This window comes from Channa argus, chromosome 6 (assembly GCF_033026475.1).
Source record: "Channa argus isolate prfri chromosome 6, Channa argus male v1.0, whole genome shotgun sequence".
NCBI classification, from domain to species: domain Eukaryota; kingdom Metazoa; phylum Chordata; class Actinopteri; order Anabantiformes; family Channidae; genus Channa; species Channa argus.
In genome coordinates this window covers 12,194,472-12,219,812 of record NC_090202.1, presented here as the reverse complement: position 1 = coordinate 12,219,812, position 25,341 = coordinate 12,194,472, and the positions used below count along the sequence as shown (strand labels likewise).

The following is a 25,341-nucleotide window of genomic DNA, read 5'->3' as shown; positions in this document are numbered from 1 at the left end:
CCATCCCTATAATATATTTTACAAACACCATGCTGTTTATCAAAACAGTTTGCAATTTTGTCTGATTTATAAATGTATTCATTTCAATATATTTCATTCAGTTGTTTAAATTTCCCTGAATTATTTGCTCGCTTTCAGTTTTTAAAAATAAGCCATTACAAATCCAAGAGGTACAATAAGGCACACCTTTTCTCTTCACCGCAACAGTATTGATTTCCTTCTTTGCTATGCTTTTGTTTGGAATATAACAGTGTAATGATTAGGATCTAGTTCTTGTGGGGACGCCTGTATCTGTATGTGTCTTGTTACATGGTTACATGTACAGAACTGAATATTAGAATGATGACATGATTTAAGAATAGAGTCATTTGTTAAGTACTGGTTATTGTTAAAGTTAGAGTAAGACTCCAAAAAACAAAAGAACAAAAAGGTTTTTGTGGGTGTCTGTATATGTGTGTGTGTGTGTGTGTGTGTGTGTGTGTGTGTGTGTGTGTGTGTGTGTGTGTGTGTGTGTGTGTGTGTGTGTTTATTTTATAACAGCAGGGGGCACTGCTGTCCCTTACATGACACAAATGACAGCAATTTGCTACCACATCAGTGGGGGCCGTAACTATGCTACAGAAGCATAAAGAAGCATAAAAACACAACAAAGCAGCAGGAACACTGTCAATTAAATCATATTACAGGTCAAGAAAGATAAGGATATAACCAAAGCAGGTAAGATGACGACAGGTTGAATAATGTTTTATACAAATATTCTGAGAAGGTATTAAAATCGCATTTATTTGTGCATAGCATGGAGGAATGGAAGTACATTAAAATAAGTGCATATCTTTTAAGTCCACTTTATTTATTTACATTACATTTTACATATAGTTATTTGGATGGCTTGAAGATACACGCTAACGTGTCTGATATCATTAATAATAATAATAATAATAATAATAATAATAATAACAAATTTACACACATGTCAACTATGCACTTGCAGGCCTTCAGCAGCTCCACGTGCCAAAGGGGTTCTATACTACGTTTTCTATTTCTATCCCACGAAAAACGTTTTGTAGTAGATTAAAAACCTACATATATGTAGCAATTGATAAAAATCACTAAGTGACTTACAATTGTCATATCTTGGCAATCAGTATGTTATCATAAGCTTCCATATAAGCCCAGATATTCACTTTTAAGAGGAAGGAATAATCTGAGAGGGAAATGAAATTTAAAAAGATAAGATGACCCGATAACCGCTATGAGGGATGCTTGTATGTTATTACAGTAAAGTTAACAAAGTATCTGTCTGATTTCCGATAATCGTGAAAGCACCCTTTTGCTGATGTCATTAGATATCCCAGAAGCCTCGTCACCAGGAAGTAGTATGCTGGAGAGGTCTTTGGTTTTGTTTTGACAATGATGGAGGAAGAAGAATTGGAATTTGCTGAGGATTTGGAGGCTATTTTGCATCTGACTCCAGAGGTCCAACTAGCCATTGAACAGGTAGCCGTGTAACCTCGTTACTATCACAGTGTTTAAACACCATTGCTTGACTTGCGAACACACAACCAGCTGTTAGCAGGTGATCTTGTCGGATCTTGGGGGCTCACTGGATGTGACACTGCGGCCCCTAACATTAGTTATAAACCACTGACACATCGACACTACTTAACTTTCAGAAAAGCCGAATAATTTAAACCGTTGGGTAAATGAAAACGTTAACGTTCCGTGCTATGCGTTAACCTGTTTCCCTTCGCTGAATCTCGTCATCAGTAGCATAACGTTACAGCAAGACCTGTAACATCACCGACTCATTTTGCGTTACCAACATGACGTACAGGTAGTCAGTTCCAGGTAACACCCCTGAATAAAGCTGCTGCGAAAGGCCTATTTTAATGTTGAAGTCATTCTTTCACACTAAGGCTTGTTTGCTCTGATGCATTTTGTATTTCGTGTACTAGGTTTTCCCCAGCCAAGACCCACTGGACAGAGCAGATTTCAACGCTGTGGAATACATAAACACGCTGTTTCCCACTGAACAGGTACTGTGATCCAGAAACATGTACGCATGCATGCTGATAGCAGTTTCAGTACACCCTGATCTGATATATGGAACAAGTGGATTAGTTATCTTTTGTTACTTAAGAATTATTTAAATTTTTTATACAGCATATGATTTGATCTCTCTCAGTAGAAGAGCTCAGATGTTATATTGTTATAAGCCAAGACAAGTAACATGAGCCCACTTTTTGGAGCAGCTAAACAGAATCTATCTATCACCAAAATGACTGTGGATTGTTTTTTCAAATTTAGCATGTCACAATGTATTTGCAGAAAAAAAAACTTGTTACTCTTAGCTTTATGAAATATCTTTATGAGGTTGTTTTGCACATGTGTAGGTTTCCATGTAAAACACATGCTACTACATGCACTGACACAGTGTATCGCTGCTGATGTCCACATGTATGTGTACAGTATATCACAGTGTGCATCCTAAATGGGGCTGAGTATTGAGTGATAGTCTTTCTATACCAAATCCTTTTTAACAAAGAGGAAAAATATACTACACATTAGTTAGTTAGTTTATTGTCCATCCCCCTGGCATTTGTACACAAAAACTAAACCGGTCTACCACAACTTAAATTTATTACTTAGGTTTTGAATGAAATAACTCAATACTTGGTAATAGTGAAGCTATTTGGTCAGACCACAAAAGTACTGAGGTTGGGTACCCAGCCCTAATCCTAAATCACTGTTGTGATTCATCTTTTAAAAGTGTAGATACACTTCATATCCATCAGGGGTCACTGTCACCCCTCACCTGTAAGCTTTGTTTTTGTGCTGTGAAATGCATCACAGTAGTGTGCATGCATTTACACCTAATTAGGTGAAAGTAAGTAAGTAACTTACAGCTGGATGCAGCAGAAAGTATATGTATAAGTCAAACCAAACTCGTGCTTGTTAAATCATGTGTGTGTTCTATTCCACAAAGTATGTACAGTATTTCTGTTTTTAGATGATTTGTGTAGATTATAGGCTACAGTAATAAGCACAGTGCATGAAGCAGTGGAATAAAGCACCACAATTATATCTTAAAGGTATTATTCACATAAAATCATTTGTGTAAGGTTTTTTGTAACCTTAAGTGAAACTTTAGGATTTTTAATGCTCTCCTTTACTTGTATTTCCCCTCAGTCTTTGGCCAGTATTGATGACGTGGTAAACAAGATTCGTTTGAAGATTAGGTGAGTAGATGATAATTATGTAATCATACATTTTTTGTTTGTATTTTACGCCTGTTGTTTCTGACTGCCTTTTTATGTGACATGTGACAGGCGTCTGGATGATAACATAAGGACAGTGGTGAGAGGTCAGACCAATGTGGGGCAGGATGGCAGACAGGTGAGTTGAGCTCAATGTCATAAAAGAAGATGCTGCTGTGGTTAGAAAAAATTATTGAAGTGTAATTAGTTTTTCTGACAAAATGGCATGAAAATCACTTTTATATACTTTTATTTTATGTGTTTTTTCAGAGGATCAGATTAGTGTTTTAAACTCCCTGAATAGTATAGAATTAGTATTTTATGCTGCTGGTAGGCTTGACACATTATTTAGGCTACACAGTGGAATTGTCCCTAATGGCTGATTGATTTGTGTGTTCACCTACTATTGAAAAAAATCAAGTGTGTAGTATTGTATTGTTCTTAACATATCAATGTAGCAACACAGCATGTAGACCACACATACCATATTGAAGAAGACGCGGCGAGATTAACAACCACATGTCGGATACTTTACATGTACACCACAATGCCCATTCATCACTTGTGGTGTTTGAAACAGCATCCTTCTCCACAAGTTAGAACAGTACTATTGGTTGCTCCAAACCCAGAAAAACATGTTTCTACACCTCTCTTGCTCTTTCCTTTCGCCACATTGCTTCCATGGAAAAGGACAAGATGACTCAGATCCATTCCCGGCGCGCGAACTATCCATTTTTATGGAAAACATGTCTGAGAAATTGATTCCCATATGTAAATACTAAGATTTCTATGAAACCCAGGCTTTTGAGTCCGTTCCTCTCCGTTTGGGAGCATTTCGGAAAAGAACGGCCCCTGCTGATTTAATCCAGGTCCCAGCTCTGTCAAGGGAGTTGAGGCTTAAAGGGGAGGTGACACCTGATGGGTGAGCCACATAGGTTCTGACTAGTTGGCATGATTAGGTGTACGTTGTCGTCAGGGTGTCTGGCCTGGTGGCCCTGTCTTTTCCAGCTAGCTACCGTTTAGTAGCGGAAACGCTCCGAATTCCCTCCAGACCCATAACATTATACAGTCACACACAATCATTTTAGTTTGTTTTTCCAGCCCCACTGAGCCATTCCAACATTTCCAGAGGGAAAATCCTTTCTGCAGATGGAAAGATGGAGAGGTGTTCATTTCAGCATGGTGATTGAAACACAAAGACTGCTACAGAATAAAACTGATCAAATAAAACGTGATCAGCAATTATTTCTGCTATTGACAGGACTTATTCACTGAGCATATTGCAAACCCCTGGATGAAACCGAAGATGGTAACATTTAAATAGAAGGATGGAGTGAACAAGATAGGAGGAGAGAGAAACTGGAGGAGGTCTGGGGAATGATTTCCCTTGTTTTTTGCTGTAGGAGTCAGTCAGTCAGAATGTGGAAATTACACTGTCTTTGCGGTCAGACTCTGGCGACTAATGGAGCTGCAATTTAATGGTGATGGCTGTTTTACTTTTTACAAGTTATAGCCTGCATTTTTAGAGTTTATTGCAAATGTACTGTAGTGTTTGTCATTTGTCATAGCAGCTGGTAAAGCTCTGTTGTAGGAGAGAACATTGCTCCAGCGTACAAAACACACATGCTATATCAGTGTTACTTTTTATCTTTTTGTTTTAGTTTCTTTATTTTATTAATAAAAACAAAGCAAGGTTTTCATGGTGTTGTGATGCATAAATAACACAGACATTAGGTAGCTATTTCATGCAGATAACTGTAATTTGGCATGACTTATAAATTTGGTTTTTTGGGGGATTTTAGTGAGTAAATGCCCAAGAAACACTTAAGTGGCTGTTGCATTACATGAAGCCAAATTGGTGACAGTATGGTTGACTCGAACACATAATGTTCAGTGAAAGAGAGACAGACTCGATTATAATGACACATACACTGTGTTATGATGGCACTTCTATGTAGATATATACTCTTAATAATCCTGACTAATTCTTTCGCCATGTGGCCATAATATTACACGTTTTCCTCAAGTGCTGAAGATACTTAAGGGAATCCTCTGGCCAGTCTGGCTGTGCTGGCAAACATACAGCTTCACACACATACACACAAAATATCTGTATCTAGTCCACCGACCGAGAGTTTCATACCTCTGCTCAGCTGTCATTGTACGTGTTCTTGCCTGCCTGTTGTCATGGCAATCTGGATACTTTTAGCACACCTGCCACACAGTCAGCTTAATATTAAAGTTCTACTGAAGAGGTTATTTTGCCATTTTTATTATAAAAATGAGGGATGTCAAAGAATTTTGGTTGCAAACAGCATGTGGTGTTCTAAGTTGGAGCAGCTCATTAACCAGATCAAACATTTCTTATCATTTTACTGCCTACCATTTACATTCCTGTTAGTTAATTATTGTTAAGGCTTTTGCTATATTGAGCTGCTGTGCCAAACAGTGCACACGCACCATATACTTTATATATAACATACCCTGTCACCACCTAATAAGGAGTCTTGCTTCTACTGTAGCACAAGTTGGCAATTTGACATTAGAGTTTTTCTTTTATGTCCACTGTGGTGTCAAAAGGATTAGAAAATACAGAGTCAGGTGGTTTTCCTATGAAATCGACTTCATGTAAATGTTTAATGTTAACTCTGTTCACATCTTGTTTTAGTTTCCATGCTTTCATCTCCTCAGAGCTCTTACTTATACTCTTTAAACATTCACTGTTTTTTTTCTTCTGTCTTCTAATATACAGTTGTGTGGTGTTTTATAACTTTCTGTTTTATGTATTTGTTTTTGTTTAAAAAAAATCTGGGTCATACGTCATGCAGATTCTACCAGTCTATGCCTTAATTATTTTTAGTGACTTTTTCAGTATGGCCTATTAAATCTGACTGTGTCATTATTTCATTATCTGCAAACACCAATGGCGCCAAATTTTGTATTGTTTTCCATTAAAGAATGAAAGATGTGTGTAGCAGCAGCAGCATAGTAGCATATTCTCGGAATTAGAAGATGTTGCTTCTACACTAATTTATTCCCAAGCATAGGTATGACTGAACAAGTTGTAATATGAAGGATTATTCTACAAGCCTTTCCTGGACAGTTTTTTCAGTTAAGTGAAATGCTCTCCAATATACAGTACATTATCTTCCTAAAATGTTTGTGGACATGTGCTGCTGGACATGTTAGGGATACACTGGTGTGCATGTTCACATTTGTGTGAGGGAAGATAACATCTGAGGCATGGAGGCGCCTGCTAGGCAGTGGTCTCTCTCCGCTTTCCTCAAGGCTAAATACAGGAAATGAGCACTGGGAAGCCAGCCAGATCGACTCAGCTGAGTCTGCATGGGCGACAATTGCAGCCTCAAAGTTTCTGGTCCTGTGTGCTTTTTGTTTACTGAAGATCTCCTCCTGAGAACCTCTTTAAAGATTAAGTGGCACACCTTTCCGCCTAACACGATTCAGAGGGTAATCACATAACTTGCCTTAATGTTTTCCAGTTCATGTGTCCAGTCACCAAAGAAGCAAGGGATTGTTTGAAGCATGTATGGAAAGAGATAAAACTAGAAATATCTTTTGCTCATATTGACTGAAGGCTAATCAGTACTTTTTGTTAAGCAGTACTCTGTGTCTGGCCTACATGCCAGACTGTCTTGATAGAAAATCATCTTTCACAAATTAAGTTTTATCTTAATTTAAGAGTAATCAAGTTAAAATCCCCTAATTTTTGAATGAGCCGCCTTTAAGGGTCTGCAAATCCCCTTGATGTCCCCTCAAAAGTCCTCTCAGACTGTTAAATACCAAATTAGTTATTTTATGACCTAGTACCATCTTGATTTTGACAGTGTCTCCACTACACTGTCACCCTACATTGCTCTTTGACACTCCTCAGGTATGATATCCAATTTTCAGTGCAAGCTCTATTTATATGTACGTAAGTGTTGTGTGTTTTCTCTTTCTCCGTCCGCTTGCATCTTTGGAGGTTCTTTCAAAAGTGGTAAATTCTTTGCACAGCTGGTGCCGGCTGTTAGCATTCCTTGTGTGCATGTGTCTGTGTGTGAGTCTGAGGAGAGTCAGAGTTGTGTCTGCAGTGCTGCCACTGCATTGGGCCAAGTGAAGCCAATTACCTTGGCATCAGATGTCAGCAAAATCTCTGTTTGGGACCGTAAAAGAACAGCTGCCATGTCAGATGATAGGGGAATATTAGAATAGCACAATTGTGACTATTAGATGTTATCTAATCTGCTCTGGCTTTATAGCCTGGTAAAACAGCTAATGATCTATTTAGCCAACTTAGTGACAGCATTTATGCAAAGCTTAACTTTATGGCCTGTGTGTCGGCTTAAGACCTATTCATGCAGATATGTGGAAAGACATTTCCCCCATTTTAGAGCTGGGGATGGGTATTAGCTTTTTTCATAGACCTGAACCAGTGTTGATGCTGGATACATAATGAAATAACATTAATCTGGAGTACTGATCCAGAATATTTTTTTAAACAAATAAAATTTTACCCTCAGCACCCGACAAAGTTTTCATGCTATTTGACCATGAAAGCAGGGATAAAAGAAAATCAATGTATTTCATGTATTTTATTGTCAAATATTTATCTAGGTACAGTGAGAAGGTGAATTTGTAAAGGACAAAGATAGAGAAATTTGATTATCTTGAATACACACGTGCCTCATATGGAAACAGTACATCTTTTTTGTCTTTTTGTGTTCACCTGCCCAGTAGGACTAAATCTGGTCAGATACATTTTAAAAAACAAACAACTGTCATTCTGAGGTGGGCCCAGAAAAACTGATTGCTACTTTCTAATGATGTCCTCTCAGAAACACACACTATGGAGTTCTTATACAGCAGTTGAAATTTTGTCTATCATGTGTTTCATATTGCTTTTGTTTTGTGCAGGCATTGGAGGAGGCCCAGATAGCTATCCAGCAGCTCTTTGGCAAAATCAAAGACATCAAGGACAAGGCAGAGAAGTCTGAACAAATGGTATGTGAACACACACACATAGACACACACACACACACAGGGTGCTTGTTGAAGTTTATGAGGCCCATGGTCCCAGGAGAGCTACAGTACAGCCTATATCCTCTCTCCTTCAATAGAGGACAGTGGGGCGAGTTATATAAAGTTGGGTTAATGCACCTTCCATGTGTCTGTCTGTTACAAGCAGCTTTGTGTTTTGTGTGGGTGTGTATCCATCAGTGAAAGTCAGAGGAAGGCCAATAGGCTGGGTAAGTGGAGAAAGGATGAGGAGCGAGATTGGTAAGCAGGCTGTCCCTCAGGAGACATGTCGGAGCAATTATTCCTCAACCCACTGGGTGTGTCATTCGCTGTTTCTCTTTGTCCTCTTGCCCCATCTATTGACCCACTTTTATTTGTTCACCTTTTTTGCTTCTTACTGTCCAGTTTCTGTACTTCTTCTTTCCTTCATGCTATTTTGTCTTTCTTAGTCTTACACTGTTTTTTTTTGACCACACTTTCCACATGTTCCTCTTCCTATCCAGGTCAAAGAGATTACAAGGGACATAAAACAGTTGGACCATGCCAAGCGCCACCTCACTACTTCCATCACCACCCTCAACCACCTGCATATGTTAGCAGGTGGTGTGGATTCTTTAGAGTGGGTACAATCACATGACACAACTACAAAACTAAAATATGTGATGCTGAAAGCTTATTTGACTAAAATTAATTATTTTGAGTTGTGTGGAGAACCTGAAATTTTAATTTTAGAAGAAAGTAGTGTTTCCTGCCTGTTCAAGGCACATCTTCTATCAAACAATTTATAATCTGAAACTCTGTACAAGCTGTTTGCCATACTTTGACAAAAACAAAACCATATTGGGATAAAAGCTTCTACAATATAATGATGAAACATCTAATTAAGCTGTTAAACAAAAAGAAAATCCCGAAGATTTTCAATTTGTTTAAAATGGATAGAAATAAAAACAGTAGTCCCCACAGGGGCTCAAACATCTTAATTCTATAATTCAATTTTTTCAATTCAATTCAACTCAACTTTATTTATATTGTGCCAAAGTCAAATCAAGACACTTTACATAATAAATTCAAGACTGTACACATATGTAAAGAAAACCCAACAAATCCCCCTTGAGCGAGCACTAGGCAACAGTGGGAAGGATTCCATAGGGTGCATCCTGCCTTGATAAACAAAGTCTGTTTAAAATAAAATTTCTTTCAATATTAAAGTAAGATACAGCTACATTGATGCTAGACTGACTGGCCACACACAAGTTGGTTGGTTTGATAACTTCACTTTCCTAATGATAAATACAATACAATTTCATTTACATTAAAAATAATATATACATTTGTTGTGTTGCAGAGCCATGACCAGAAAGAGGCAGTATGGCGAGGTGGCCAATTTACTTCAAGGAGTAGTCAATGTGCTTGAACATTTTCACAAGTACATGGGCATTCCCCAGATTAGACAGCTTTCTGAGAGGTAACTAATGCACATACTGTATGCTTACTCATTCACCTGTGACCTGTGTGCTTGTGCTTTGAGTGTGTTGGCAGGGTTTCAGTGCCTTGCTCAAACCTGGGTTGTGTGTTGAGCAGTTCAGAGCTTAATGTGTACTTGTAGCTGAAATATTTCAACAGCTCTTTTCAGCTGAACTGTTGAAACATGGTCACTGTATTTGGCTGGAGTTATTTTACTTATTACATCCTGTTTATGCAGATATTCACACACAATCCCACACATACAGGAGCACACAGGAAGGAAGTCCACTGAATGAGGTCTTGTCATGCCAGCATTTCTTCCATTGTGAGATGTTAGGGGCCAAAGTTTGTATATTTTTGTATGTGCTTTCATGTGTGAGCGCTGAAGAATTTTTCACACTGTGGATTGAGCGTCTCACTAACAGTGTCACTTTTAATTAATGGTACATTTGAGATGTTTGTTGAGTATCTTGTATATTAGTCAAGCACACACACACAAACACACACACACACATAACAACAATATATCATTACACTGTTGTTTCCCACAGCTCTGATGTAAAATTTCCATTTTTACTAATATTTTCCAATAACAGCAGAATCTGTTTTGGAGACACGGGCCAACTTTATGTTCGTGTTCAAAGTAGTTTTGATCCCCCAGTACAAAGAAAGCCTTCCTAACCTTCTGTTATGTTTTTCCTGAGGTGTGGCAAACATTGTTCATACCAAATAACAGCTGTGTGGAAGAAGTGACTCTGCTGGTGAAGCAGATGATAGGAGAAACACAGGGAAAGGAAAGCCATGAAAGTATGAAGACAAGACAGATGGCTGAATGCAAAGAAGAAGACGAAGAAGAAAAATATCAGTACTTCTCTGTGAAAACTTTAGACAGGCTAATACATGAGCTGTTACAATATTATAGATAGCAGAAGCAGACACAGACAAGCAAAATAGCAGGCAAACATTGTAGACAGTTGATATACAGATGTGATGAAGGATTGTGTGGGAGTTTGCAAAATTACATTGAGGCAATTATTTTTCTTTTCATTCTTATAACATACAATTAACTGCATTTTATAGGTAATACCAAGACAATTAAAAGGCTACACATTTAGGAATTTCACACATACTAAAAGTTGAGTACTTTACACAAATGACACAAAATGTCAGAGAAGGGGCTAGATTAACAACATTTCTTACTGAGCTGAATTGTACCATGACTATTAAACATCATATCAACCTTTTAAAAGAAAAATGTGAAATTTGCGAGGTAGTGCCATGTATAACATTAGCAAGCCTAAAGCAAATGAATTCAAATAAAACAGCTACATTCATATTCTAGTAGAGGATTAAAGCGCAAGAGGATATTTCTCGTCTTTGTAAAAGCTACAGTTTGACACTTCAACAGATTACTGGTTAATATGCATATTGGAGCTTTATGACAGCCTCCCCCTGACATTTCTCTATTCTTGCCTTTACTTCTTTAATAGCATGAAAAGAATTAGCCTTTTGCCCTGACAGTACCTTGAACCATGACTAAATGGAATCAGTGCAGCTGTTACCTTTCAACAGGATCAACTTTAATTATAATTTTTTTTAACAAACATGTTCCTCATCATTGCTTAATGTGTCTGATCAGTGCTGTGTTTTCATTGTCTGTCTGCAAGCATAGTGGGCACGCTAGTCATCTGCACAGTGTTGGATAGCACAAGTTTGCGAATCAAGCCGTTAAGTAGGTCAAACATTAATTATTTACTTGTGACATGCAGATTTTTTCACCCTCAGAGTTTAATTGGACAGTTAGGGGCAATGATAACTAAATTGTCAATTTTGGTATTATGACAACACTAATGTCTCCAGCATGTCATGTACAGTATGTAGATGATTGGGCAAAATGCCCCCACAGACTCTGTTTTGCAGCTTTGCTGTAGAGCTCTGTGTGTAATTAGGATTTCAAATTCAGTAGTTGACTAAGAGAAGTGGATAGTGGTTATCTAGTCAGTAGAGAGTGTTTGAAATGAAGGCTACCGGCTCTCTTGGTATCAGTCTATGATATTATCTCTTCCTTTCTTGTTTATTCTGGCTTTGGGTGTTGTCCTTGTTTAACATGGCCCGAAGACCTTCAGGCAGATGCAGACTCTTCAAAGACTGAGCACATTTAGACTGGACATTTATTGACTGGACACGTCTCTGTTGTCTTTGTGTGTTTTTTTTTTTTTCTTCAATGGCCTGTGTTTTCACCGCAATGATACTAGACACATGAACATAAAGACACCTTGGTGTAACAGGTCTTACTCACTTAGTTTTCTGATGAAAAGTATGAAGAAGAGTTTTAGTTTTTTATACTTGTGACTGGTATAAAAAAGTAATTGAAAAACAAGACTGGTGTAGTATTTATCAGCAAGTACTTTGTACAGAGTAAGCTGATCTCTTTAGATTTAATGATCATATCTAGGAGACCTATCCATAATTAAAGAACACTTAAAACTATATATAACACACGGGTGGCTTTAAAAACCCCGTAACCACAGTGACTAGTGATCCAACATATTCAAAATTCAATGTGTGGTGATTATTGTTATACAGTGGTTGGTTCATTGAAGAAATGTCTTTTTGTTTTGTTTTATTTAGGGTAAAAGCAGCACAAAGTGAGTTAGGGACACAGATCCTGGCAGATTTTGAAGAAGCCTTCCCCTCTCAGGGCTCCAAGGTAAATTATATTGTAGTAATGTATAAGATATTCGATCTCAGATTTGTTTAATTTTCTTTTTTCAGGAGATTAATCTGTTCTTGTTTTCCACTTTCTTTGGTAATTTTATTGTGATCCAGAGACCAGGTGGCCCGAGTAATGTACTCAGAGATGCATGTCTAGTGGCAAATGTCCTGGACCCACGCATCAAACAGGAGATCATTAAAAAATTTATTCGGCAACACCTTTCAGAGTATCTGGTGCTCTTTCAGGAAAACCAAGATGTGAGTGAGAATTGAAGGCCTATACTAAATACCAAGTTACCAACTTCACAGAATGGTATTTGGGTTTAAATATGTACTGCATCCTATTGCTTAGGTTGCATGGCTGGACAAGATTGATCGACGCTACGCCTGGATCAAACGACAACTGGTAGACTATGAGGAGAAATATGGACGCATGTTTCCTGAAGAGTGGTTCATGACAGAGCGCATTGCTGTGGAGTTCTGCCACATAACTAAGTAAACGCATCTAGACACATTCATTGACAAAAGGGTTAAGCGATCAACTCAAAGATGTTTAAATATACACACTGTATTATACATTATAAAGATAATTATATTTACGCATAACCTTGACTCTACAAAATAAAACAAAAGAAACAGAGAAGAGAAATATAAAAAATAGGTTATGGAACTACATTATAAAATATACCACACTAGTGTAGCATGACTGACATGACCCTTAGGTTTTTGGGAATTTCTTTTGCAGCTGATGTAGGCGACCTAATTGAATGGTGACCTAGTGTCCAAAATTCTCCTTTCCCACTCAGCTAGATGAGAGAAGGACGTGTTCCTCCCAATAGCAACTGACAAACAACTACGTCATCTGGCAAAAATCTAAGCAGTGTCATAAGGAATATGCCTGAAAAGACATGAATTTTTCTTAAAGTACTATTAAATATCAATAAGGATCAGTGGGATACACAAAAATGCTCAAACTGAAACTGGACCTTTTGTCTATGTGTGTGCCAAAGGGTGGAGCTAGCCAAAGTGATGCGAACACGGGCTAAGGAGATCGAAGTGAAGCTGCTTCTGTTTGCTATTCAGAGGACCACAAACTTCGAGAGTTTACTGGCCAAACGCTTCACAGGATGCACCTTGACTGATGCACCTGGAGTAAGACAAAGCACACACAGACTCACAATACAGGTCTATTGATTCCAGTTAACTTCCAATAGAGTTGGGTCAAAATAGGAAATGAAATGATTCAGAATTTGAATATGGTTGCACCCTCATGACAGTTTTCTAGGATTAAGAAATGTCATCCAAAAGCCGCATCCTTTCCTAATTAATCTGACATATGGCAAGAAAATGTAAAACATTTTCTGTACCTGTTCACTGTTCTCTGGGGGATTTTTTTATTCTATCATAAGCAAAATGGAAGCTCACAGATTGGTTTCATTAAAGAACCAATAATCAAGATTTGGTACTTTGGCTTCCACTACAGTTGCTGAGCGTTATTCACTTTTACACAAATGGTTGTAAATTCCATTTGTGGTTTAAGTCCTCCTGCAAAACGGAACACGTGCATTTGTTTACAAGCTGAAGCTGTTACTGAGTACAGAATTTAATACACTTATGACTGTTTAGTTTTCTTTATTGTCACACCAAAGGGTAACACTGACAGTCGGGTGACATTATGAAATAATTGCAGGTTTCTGTAACAATCTTGTCCAGTGCAATGTATGTGCAAACAAAACTCGACCTTATAACAAAGTTGTATCATGCAGTAAATATTTATCCTCAGACAGATTTCTTCCCAAGTGTCAGTCAAAGTTTCCACAGACAGAAAATGAGCCACTGGCCAAGTAAAATAAACTTTTGACATGAAGTACAACTTGGGTAGGAAGCTAAACAACAGCTATACAACAACCAGTGCAAGAACCTAAATTACCAGTTCCAAAATGTGTTTTTGAGAAAGTTTGCTTACCTTTTTTTTTTTTTTTTAACCTTGAGATGTTTAGCTAGCAACTAAACCTCTGACGTACTTGGACTTGCCTTATGATCAAAAACTAAAACTTCACTGACAACCACACATCAAGCAAGCCAAACATAACAAGCAAGCTAATAAATTATACCTTGCTGTTTCAAAAGCAAGAACTCAGTATTTGTCCTGCGTCCTTTTATCTCTTTTAGCTCTCACAGGTACAGGCCATACCAAAGTTACCCTTATCCAGTCTCTTGCTCATTCTCACTTAAGTTCTTGACGTTCTTTGCTGATCTATCATGTTAAACCCATGGTTAAGCCCTGTACATTACACTACAGTACTCGCAAGAGGGCTGCAGGACAGAATCTCAGAGTTACATAGTGCAGTAACGTAGGGGCCTTATTATAATCCACTTAATAACAATACTACATACTGGGCTTTAAGGAAAAATATTATAATAATTGATTTTGCCTGTGCTAGCACCATAGTCATACTTAGTGAAACTGGTGTATAGTAGTACCATGTTGTGATGTGCACACTGAGTACTCTTGACTTCACAGCCTGAGGAAAACTTTTAATGCAGGTCACATTGACAAGTGGAGGTGGAAGTGACACTCAGACAAAAGACTAGGATTATATAGGGCATGATTTGGAGCACAACAAGCTTGTCCAGAACTTATCATGTTTTGGTTAGATACAGTCATTTTTGTTCAGTTTACACCAGTGTCTGTTTAGTTCTATAATTCACTCTGATAATTAGTTAAGTGGAATTTTATAATTAGATGTGTTTCTCTATAGGATCGTGAAAATGACTACGAAGACGTGAGGGGAAAGGATAAAACATTGACTTTAATTCCGTCATTATGAGTAAACCATGAGAATCTGTACAGTAATTATGGCGGCAACAAAGAATACTGAGTTGGATTTGTGTTTATACAGCAAAAGCAGCCAGAGAGCCCTCTAGACCCAACTAACCCTTTCTTAGAGGATGAACCAGGTGAAGACATGGGAACAGAAAAGGATGACGATTTGGCCAAGGTGAGTTGGCTGAGTCGATCTTCCATTGCACCAACATGAAAGGACTGTCAGATGTTGTTACATCTGATGTAAAGCTTTGTGTGTTTGCTCAGGGCACTTTAGTGGCAAATTGAAAGGCAGCTTTATTTTGTTCCAACCTAGGACAATGTGCCTATGTAGCGTCTTATCTGAAACACTTGTTTTAGCTGAAGTATATCTAAACCAAACTCAAATGTTAGGACTGAAGAGATACAAATAAAACCTGCTTTTTCAATAATTGCCCTTTTTTCTCTGCTCTCTCAGCCTAGGAAGCCGAAAGCACCGGACAACCCTTTCCATGGCATTGTGTCCAAGTGCTTTGAACCTCATCTATATGTCTACATAGAATCCCAAGACAAGTGAGCAGCACACATGCATACAAGCAGACAGCAAACTGGTTTGTGGTTTACAGACCCAGAATCAGAAGCAGGTTGTGTGTAAGGCTGGCACATGCATCCTTTTTCCATTGCCCACTCATCAATCAGATCCCCCTCCTCCTATTCTGCTTCGCTGCCTCTTCTGTCTTTCCATCTCTTGTTTCTGTACATACCTCTCCACTGTGGCAGAAATGTTTCCCATTAACTGCATGACCACAGATGCTGAAGGAAAGAGACAGAGGGGTTGAATAAGTGCTGCCACAGCAGATCTGGCTATTTTGATTCCCACCTTTTTTTTTTTTCATTTTAGTAGCACTTCTGTGGTCTCTCTTTTCAGTTTCAGTCTTTCTTCACCTTACCTCCCCTTTCTCTTTCTTTTACGCCCATCTTTTCCTTCTCATCATTCCTCCCCCTCCCTCCATCATGGTGATCACTCCTCAAACTGAATATAGTCCCTGGGCTGCTGTGCTTGCATGCAGCCCTAAGCTCTTGGCTCTCTGGTGCGTTAAATGCTGTTTGTCTGTCCAAAGAAACAGGATTGACCTATTCTGCTGCTAAAGCCTCATTTCAAATCAATCGAAAGGCTTGGCAGTGGGACATAGCAGGACAGAACAGTGGCCTACTTGTTTTGTCTTTGGCTGTAGTTCCAATATTCAGTAGGTTTGGGTCATACCAACGGACTGTGAACCTGTTGACTGGAGTACTGAGCATTTCGATATGCTTAAAATACTTTCTTCTATGTATCCATCTGTCTGTCTGCTTGTTATTTTATCCTTTCATGTATTTATTGCTTTAGGGACCATTCATGTGTTTTCAATGTTTGAATGCTTTTATTTGATGCATTTAATTTCTCTCATGCCCCTTCCCTAACTGTGTGTGTGTGTGTGTGTGTGTGTGTGTGTGTGTGTGTGTGTGTGTGTGTGTGTGTGTGTGTGTGTGTGTGTGTGAACCTATGTGGGTTTGGCTGCACACTTTTTGGGTATCTGCAGGAATCTGGGCGAACTGATTGACCGTTTTGTGGCTGATTTCCGAGCACAAGGCCCACCCAAGGCAGGCACAGAGGAGGGTGGAGCAGTGCTTCCCAGCTGTGCTGACCTCTTTGTCTATTACAAGAAGTGCATGGTGCAGTGCTCCCAGCTGAGCACTGGAGAACCAATGATCGCCCTCACAACCATCTTCCAGAAATTCCTGAGAGAGTATGCTTGGAAGATTCTCTCTGGCAACCTGCCTAAGTAAGACTGGTTCAGGTTTGGGTGTTTAAAAAGTTACAACTGTCCTTGCTCACAGCCATGACTTTAACACTATAGTTACACTGTTTTAACTATAGTTTGTACTGACTTGTCATAGTTAAACCATTTCTATATTTAGCCACTTCCATAGTGGTTTCCTTGTGCAGCCATGTCCGTTGCAAACTAATAAAACAATTTTAAAAACAATTAAAAAAAAAAGACCTAGTTTAGCCACATAACCATGCTGGGTAACACGCAACAACTTTGGACATTTAGTTCATTTTGGGTCACTTCCACGTGCACTGTCCTGTTGACTAAAATATTTACTTGTTTTTCTAGTATTTAGAACTTTTCATCAATGACAATCATTGTTTTCTCAGCAGTAACACAAGCATAGATTCATTTGGTATTAACTTTTCACACACAAAAATGGCACACCCATATTGGGTTCATTCTTTTGGCAGGGTGCTGGGGCTGTTAAAGAGTTTAGTAGGAACCTAAATGTCTTCAGTCTTCACTGTGTTTGATGGAGTGGATGGCATGCCATGAGAAATCTGGAGTTCGTTATGTTGTGGCAAAGCCTAATATGCTACCAGCAAAAACAACTGTGCCTCACTGGCCATATTAGAACTCATCACTGGCTTTGTGTACACACAGATGTGTGCTCTGTTTCTGTCTTACATATGTATGTTAATTACATGCTTGTATTTGCCAACTAATGTATACCATATTAAAAGCCACCAACAAACACTCAGTAAAAGATTCCCTTTGACACTTACAGACACATGCAGATGCACTCATCGGTCCAGCATCAGCACATCTTTGTTGGCTTGTAGTTATACCTCTTAACTTGAATGACAGAATGTTATGGAATGTGAAGCCTGGTAGCTCAATTGGTAGAGGAGCAGGATGGGAAGCAATCCCCAGCCTACCCACCAGGTGTGTCCCTGAGCAAAACTAGAGGGACTAGCTAGCCTTTGAGACGTTTAAGAATTTTCCCATTTCTTGTTTTTTATCATTTTTATCCCTTTCTGTGTTTTAAGGTTGTTTAATGCCCTTTTCTTCCTCTTCTATATAACCAGGTCCTGCAGCAACAGTGGAGGTCTTACCATCACCAGTCTGTTGAAGGAGAAAGAAGGCTCAGAAGCTTCAAAGTTCACTGTAGATGAGCTCTGTCTCATCTGTAGCATCCTTAGCACTGCAGAGTACTGCTTGGCTACCACACAACAGGCATGTGCTCAAACTCACTTACATACTCTTACAGATGCACAGATCAAGCAACTATACATCTGTGCCTTTTAATTGATTGTAAACTTAGGCTTTAGTGTAGTGACACTGTATAGTAAGAAATTTAAGGGGCATGTCAAACACTTGAAGACTGTTTGAGGTTTCATTAGTATTTTAGGGAACTTAAAGTGACAGTTAACATTACGGCACAGCCTGAAAGGTTTCATATGTGCACTTTTGAAACACATAAAGCAATTTTTCAGTATTTGACTAAACAAAACCAACACACATTTGAAACCAATTTTCTTAAGCTTTATTGTTTGTGTGTGTGTGTGTGTGTGTGTGTGTGTGTGTATTCTTGTATTCGTTTTTATGTGTTCCAGCTGGAAGAGAAGCTAAAGGAGAAGGTAGATAAAGTCTTAGTGGAGAGAATAAATTTGACTGGGGAGATGGATACATTTAGCACGTAAGTGACAACTATAGAGCAGCATTGTTTTTCTTATTAAAAACTAAAAAAAAAAACATTATGTGAAGAGTGTGTTGTAACTGTGTTTTCTCAGTGTGATTTCAAACAGTATTCAGCTGCTTGTTCAAGATCTTGATGCCGCTTGTGACCCTGCTCTCACTGCTATGAGCAAGGTTGGACACAGTCTCACATTTACATATGCAGCTCACATAGAGAGTATGATATTGAAATCAAGTATCAGTGCTTATTATTAAAAATCTAGCACATTTTCACTCATAAAAGCAACTCTAAGAAAATGTTGAATGGACTGTATTTTTTCCAGAAACTTTGAATTTTCCTCATCATTAGGTGCTTTTATTATTAATGCATTTAAAGGGATTGTCAAAACTCTGATGACAATGATTTTGTGTAATCTTTGTGTATTAAAGGTAGTCTCTGTCCTTTCTCCCTCCCCCTCAGATGCCATGGCAGAGTGTGGAGCATGTGGGTGACCAGAGTCCTTACGTGACCTCAATTATTATGCACATTAAACAAAATGTGCCAATCATAAGGGATAATCTGGCCTCTACACGCAAATACTTCACACAATTCTGCATCAAGTTCACAAAGTACAGTACACACGCACACAGACACATACTTTGTTCTCTCTACACCCTGGAAGCTAAAGGTTCCTAACGTTAATATATTTGGTACTTTTTCTTTCCTTAGCTCTTTTATTCCTAAATTCATCAACCACCTGTTTAGATGTAAACCTATCAGCATGGTGGGAGCTGAACAAGTAAGTATATTTCACGCTGTTCGTGTATGTCAGCTATAACATGTATATTATCAGAAGCACCCTGCATTTCGTGCATTATGTGCATTGCTGCACATGTTTATTTTTGAATTTGTGTTTTTATGTTCCTAAATGTCTGTTTTATGTATTCTACCCCACCAGCTCCTACTTGATACCCACTCCCTGAAGACAGTCTTACTTGATCTGCCCTCCATAGGCTCCCAGGTGCTGCGCAAGGCCCCTGCCAGCTACACCAAGATAGTGGTGAAGGGCATGACTCGTGCAGAGATGATACTTAAGGTGAGGAGGATGAACAACTCTATTGTGATGTTTTTGCTGTCTATCTTCCAGGTACATATTTATGTTAGCAGTGCCCAGCCTAACCTTCCTTTGATGAATGTTGGAAAAACACTCAGCTGTGCTCCTAAAGCCGGTAGAGATTAATTTAAACAGTTTACCTTCCATGTGTAAACGGAGGGATGGATTTGTATGAGTACCTGACTTCAATTCTTAAAACAAAATAGTTAAAATGTATAATCAGAAACGTTTAGTCTTTATGGGACACTTTAGATTTTATGATGTTTACGTTGGGTGGTTAAATTCATGCTGGGCATTTTTACAACCAAGCCTTCAGTTTCTGACCTTTAAAGGCTTGGAACATACATACACCATTTTGTCTAAGTGAGCTTTCTTTATCACTTGTTTGCCCTTTAATAGACTTAATGTTGAAACTCTGACATATCCAGCTAAACATGAACTTTGTTTTTCATTGCTAACACTTGTCCGAGAATAGTCTGGCACAATCCACAGCTAATTGTTTTTTCCACTGATTGAGGTTCCCTCATAAGAAGCAACAATAGAGGGAACAAACATCTCTGTTTTGAGTGTTTGCGGTTTGACTGGCGAGCCAGGATTAAAATGTTTGTCTTGATTCACTCGAGCAGATTATCTACTTAGTTTATTTTGAGCAGAATAACCTTTTAATTGTGTCTTTAACCCCACTCACAATAACACTTTATAAGCATGTTTCCATAAAATAACCCACCTCACAGGAGGCAGGGAGGGGAAGATTTAATGAGTGACAGACAGGACAACACACACACAAACACACACATTTCTAACACAGTATGTGGTTGACCTTAAGCCAGTGGAAAGGTGTGAGTAAGTAAATAAATGCATGCAACCATGCATCTACTCACAAAAACACCCATCCTCACGTGCAGTTTACCATGTTGTATATTGGACGCTATTTTTATTGTTTAGTCCAGACGCAGCATTCAGCCAGTTGGCCTTGACTCAGAACTGCCTTATGAGACCCAAGAGGACATTGGTATGTGGCTGCCATAGATTAACCCCACCCTAATTAACTGTCTCTGGAGTGTACAGAGAAGTGCACACATACACAGAGTACATGCCTGCCTGTCCCTTGATTTCCCTTGGACTCTCTGAAGGCCTTGTTTCCTTCCTGAAGTTATCGTGGTCTTAATGTTTATAGCCCTCAGTGTGACCTGCTCTAATCATGCTATGCCAGCCCTACCTTCACTGGGGAAAACAGTGAATCAATGGCAGACAGTAAAACACTTTTGGTTTATGCCATTACATTGCAACCACTCATATGTCCTGCTCTGGCTTTCAGGATAACTGAAACTCTGACATACACTTCCTAGCCATCGACTCTCGCTGTGTTGTATTTGACAACCTCTTCTAACAGTTTTCTGCTGGTCTGCAAGCTCTTCCTAATGGCCTGTGCAGGGCCTGTCTCTGTTCTCTGGAAAAATGCTCTGAATGCATATACATGAATTTTCACTGATCTGCCCCACATTAGAGGTACTTGAACAATTTTAAATTATGAAATACATAAGCCCCTGCAGCTGGAATGTAAATCTGTATAGCTTCTGAAGAACTCTCACAGATAGAAATGACACTGCATGAAGGCCTTCAAGTGATTCATGTGCATTACTCTGACAGCAGAGCACAATATATTCATTGTGGAGGCTAGAGACCGGATATAAGAAGTGACATCAATGGAAATAACTGATAATAAATATTTAAAGCAGATATTTTTTATATATATAAATCAAATATCTCATCACAAACTAAATGAGATGCAATCAAAAATTACATTTTGCCACAAAAGGAAAAGAAGTCTACTTTCTGTAGGTGGCACATCTCTAAAAACTGTTTGGAAAGATTCTTGCAAAGATTTATTGTGTGAATGTTGTTGGCCTTGGAAAAAAAACTGTATGAGGAAGGATATGCTTTCATACTGTAGCCAGCATTTTAGCCGTTGATTTAGTGTAACACCAAGGTTCTTCACAGGTAATCGTTTTCACCTTGGGCTAAGAGTGAAGCTTCTGAAAGACAGACGCGTCAAAGGAAGGTCAATTCATGAATTCCTCTGTCCAGCCTCAACAGTAGTTTTAAATTACACTCTTTGATGCTGTGGTTTGAAATTAAATCTGGTTTACCCCCACCAAGAAACTACAGATCACTGGGACAATCCAAGGAGAATGTTTTCAAAGCTTGCTTAGAGTTTTAAGCAGAGAGCCTACTGCAGGGTTTTTTGTGGGTTTAAAATAATTAGGTAAAGCAGACGTTTCTGGAACATCTTCTGCTTGATTTGAATATGTGTCCTAGCGTACTTGGAATTAAAGTAATGAATAAATAAATAAATAAATAAAACTTGTGTTTCCAGAAAAATAATCTGTAAATGAGGTGCTCTTATTTTCTGATGTAGGTTTACAAGTTGTAATCATGTTCACACACATGGACTAGTACAAGAGCTTCTTTAATTATTGTGGTGTTGACCCCTCGTAGAAATATGGGTTCATTTAGTAATACTGATTTGCACAGCTTTAAAGTTATGCAATATTAATGTCTTCGGGTCACAAAATAACCCCTGTAGTCTGTAGATTCTCACGTCTAGAAGACCTCCTAACCGATCCACTTTGAGCATTAAGATAAATCATTTTTGGTTGTGTATAATGAGAGTCCATTATGTCAGATGTATATAGGATTCGTTATGTCTGTCTGAGACGGCCTATCCTGGCCAGTACGATGCCTGTGAGACGTGGCTGTTTTCCACACTCTTCCAGCTCAGCCCACCAGCTCTCTCTCCCCTACAGTGCCTCTGAAGTTCTCTTGCGGGGAACATTTAAAAGACAACCCCCATCCCCACCCTTGTTCAGCTTGAATGTTTCCCCCCACCTCACTGTTTCACTCTCTCCCTTTTTCTGGCCATTTTCATTCTTAAACTTCATCCCCCCCCCCGCTTTCCTTGCCCTTTTTTACGAAGTCCCTACAGGCCTTTCCCATTGGCCTTGCTCCAGGACAGTTGCTAAGTAAATCAATCAGTCAGAAGGGCAAGTAAGAAAGCAAAGAATTCCACACAATCCTGAGCCTTTCATGCCTGCTCTTCTCTCTCCTCATTTGCACAGCTCACCTTCTCATGGATTTGACCCAAGAAATGAGTAGAAAAGCTTGGCCTTTAAAAAAAAACAGAGGATAGAAATAACATTTTGCAAAATGGTCTCTGTGTGCACACAAGATGGGAGGTGGGGGTCTGTCAGCCATGTGTTTGCCTGCTTTGTAGCTGCTGCTGCAAAAAAAGCTACGTTTTCCATCCAGTCTTTATTGTTTTTTGTTTTTTTTTTTTGGGGGGGGGACTCTTCAATCCACTTTAATCCAACCCAGAAAGAACATCTTAAATGTTTTTTTTTTTTTTTTGCCCAGACTCACTGTATCCCCAAAATAATTACCAGTGAAGCAAATTTTTGCCCACTCATGCATGAACTAATTGGGGCGTAAAGGGAAAAACAGAGGAGTGGGCTCCTAAATATACAAACACAGTCTCAACTCTGTTTGCAGCTAGAACTACTTGATACTGCCAGATGTACCCCCCTTTTCTTCTGGGCCTCCCCATGTGGGACCATTTAAAGATCTATTGGGTCGCCCCATGGTGGTTCCCAGGAAAAGGTGAAACAAACATTAAATTCTACTTTTCTGCAGGTGGTGATGGCCCCACACGAGCCACCAGTGGTGTTTGTTGATAACTACATAAAGCTCCTGGCTGATGGCAACCCTGAGACCTTCCAGAAGATTTTGGACATGAAGGTCAGTTGGATTGATCAATAAATTAAAGGACTAGTTTTACATGTTTGGAAAGACCCTTGTTTGCTGTCCTGCGTAGTTAAATGCCACTTAAATGTCTTCATCAAGTTAACTTTAGCAAGAAAGCAAAGAAGGGTGTTTGCTGAACTATTGATTTAGCATTATAAGTTTGCCCCTTGTCTCATTTTGCCTCTGATCTCATCTGTTTCCGTGCTTTCTTTAATTTGTTGTCTCTTATTGTAGCATTTTCCTTGTTTTGCCTTTTTATGAGGCAATTAATCAATTTGTGTGTGTGTGTGTGTGTGTGTGTGTGTGTGTGTGTGTGTGTAGGGCCTGAAGCGCAGTGAACAGAGCAGCATGCTGGAGCTCTTTAGGCAGAGGCTGCCCACTCCACCCTCGGGGGCAGATGGTGGCCCCTCTCTCTCCTTCAGTGCCCCCACCCCTGAGCAGGAGTCCTCCCGCATCCGTAAACTAGAAAAACTCATCAAAAAGAGACTGTGAACAGACACGCACTATATTGATATATAAAATTAAAAAGGCAGCAGGATGAGATCGCTCTCCCCTTTCTCAAATATGACATTGTGCTCCACTCAGTCACTATTTAAGTTTAAATAAGAGCAAAAATTTGACTGAATTTTTTGACTGACAGTAATATGAACACAAGATGACACTGGATTATGAGACTTCTTCCTCAAATGGTATTTGTTAATATATCATTTATTTCTGTAACTTGCCACCTTTTTTCATGACACTAATGTCTGAACTTAGTTACATTAGTACTTTGCAGTGTTTTTAGCACTCAGAAGACAGAATGTAAATTCTGTTCAGAGAGTCTCTGACTGCCTCTTTGGGAGATGTTTAATCCAGGATGATTACTGGCAGCCTGATCCTAATTAAAACTGATGTTTTCCGAGTATAATATATTCCAGGCATAGTCACAATTTTCCTCAGCTATTTTAATGTAAAGTAAGGAATAGCTGGTTGGAACCCGTGTGCATCTATGCCAGTCAAGCTAGACGGGCCTTACAGGTTTTGGGGTAAGACATGGTCTAAATTGATTAACAGACAAGGGTTCCCCAAGTCTGAAAAGGATCTTTGGATTTCAAGTATCTTAGGTATGACATGAGTAAACTTACAAATTAGAACCAGCTAGTTGAAATCTTCTAACTCAGGCCTTTGCATAGAAGGGGGAATAATGGGGTATTTACTGTAAATGTGCACTCATTCTTTTTCGTCTAGCAATGAATCTGGTCAACTGTGCATGGACATAAATATATTTAGTTTAAATCTGTGTACATTTATCCAGCTGCACTGTACGTATATGGCAAATTGCTAAATTACTAAACTCTAGTTTGGAACAGTTTTGTCATAAGAATTGAGAAACAATAAAATGGCTTAGTCTCTATATTTTGACAAGTGGACCCTGAAGCCACTCGTTCACATAGTACCTTCCCAGTTTCTGGAATAAAAACCTGTTATTGTGACTGATTTTGATGCCAGTGCCTCTCAATTTTGCAAGTCAATGTAGACCAAACTAATTTAACTATACCATTCCTCCCCTGAGCCAGAACGTGTTACTTGTTTGGATTGTATTAACTGTATACTACACAGGCAATTGTTAAACACTATTAAAACATTGCCAAACACCTTTTCCACTGCGTTTCGTCATATGGGTGTATACTGCC

At 38.9% G+C, this 25,341-nt stretch overlaps 1 protein-coding gene across 2 annotated transcripts; it reads left to right on the top strand.

Moving 5' to 3' along the window:
• Window positions 1-1,356: 1,356 nt before the first annotated feature.
• On the top strand, window positions 1,357-25,307 carry vps53 (VPS53 subunit of GARP complex). 2 transcript variants are annotated; one of them, XM_067506568.1, is made up of 22 exons: window positions 1,357-1,497; window positions 1,956-2,036; window positions 3,190-3,239; window positions 3,330-3,396; window positions 8,172-8,258; window positions 8,777-8,892; window positions 9,619-9,738; window positions 12,369-12,447; window positions 12,567-12,710; window positions 12,805-12,947; window positions 13,463-13,604; window positions 15,356-15,454; window positions 15,737-15,831; window positions 16,839-17,081; window positions 18,161-18,308; window positions 18,689-18,771; window positions 18,866-18,944; window positions 19,231-19,379; window positions 19,480-19,549; window positions 19,709-19,846; window positions 23,555-23,659; window positions 23,987-25,307. In XM_067506568.1, the coding sequence occupies exons 1-22, from the start codon at window positions 1,411-1,413 to the stop codon at window positions 24,155-24,157; spliced, it is 2,496 nt and encodes an 831-aa protein (XP_067362669.1). In that variant the 5' UTR covers window positions 1,357-1,410; the 3' UTR covers window positions 24,158-25,307. The 2 variants fall into 2 exon arrangements, with proteins under 2 accessions (XP_067362669.1, XP_067362670.1); XM_067506569.1 differs by lacking the exons at window positions 1,357-1,497; window positions 1,956-2,036; window positions 3,190-3,239; window positions 3,330-3,396 and adding an exon at window positions 4,617-4,738.
• The last annotated feature ends 34 nt before the right edge of the window (window positions 25,308-25,341 follow it).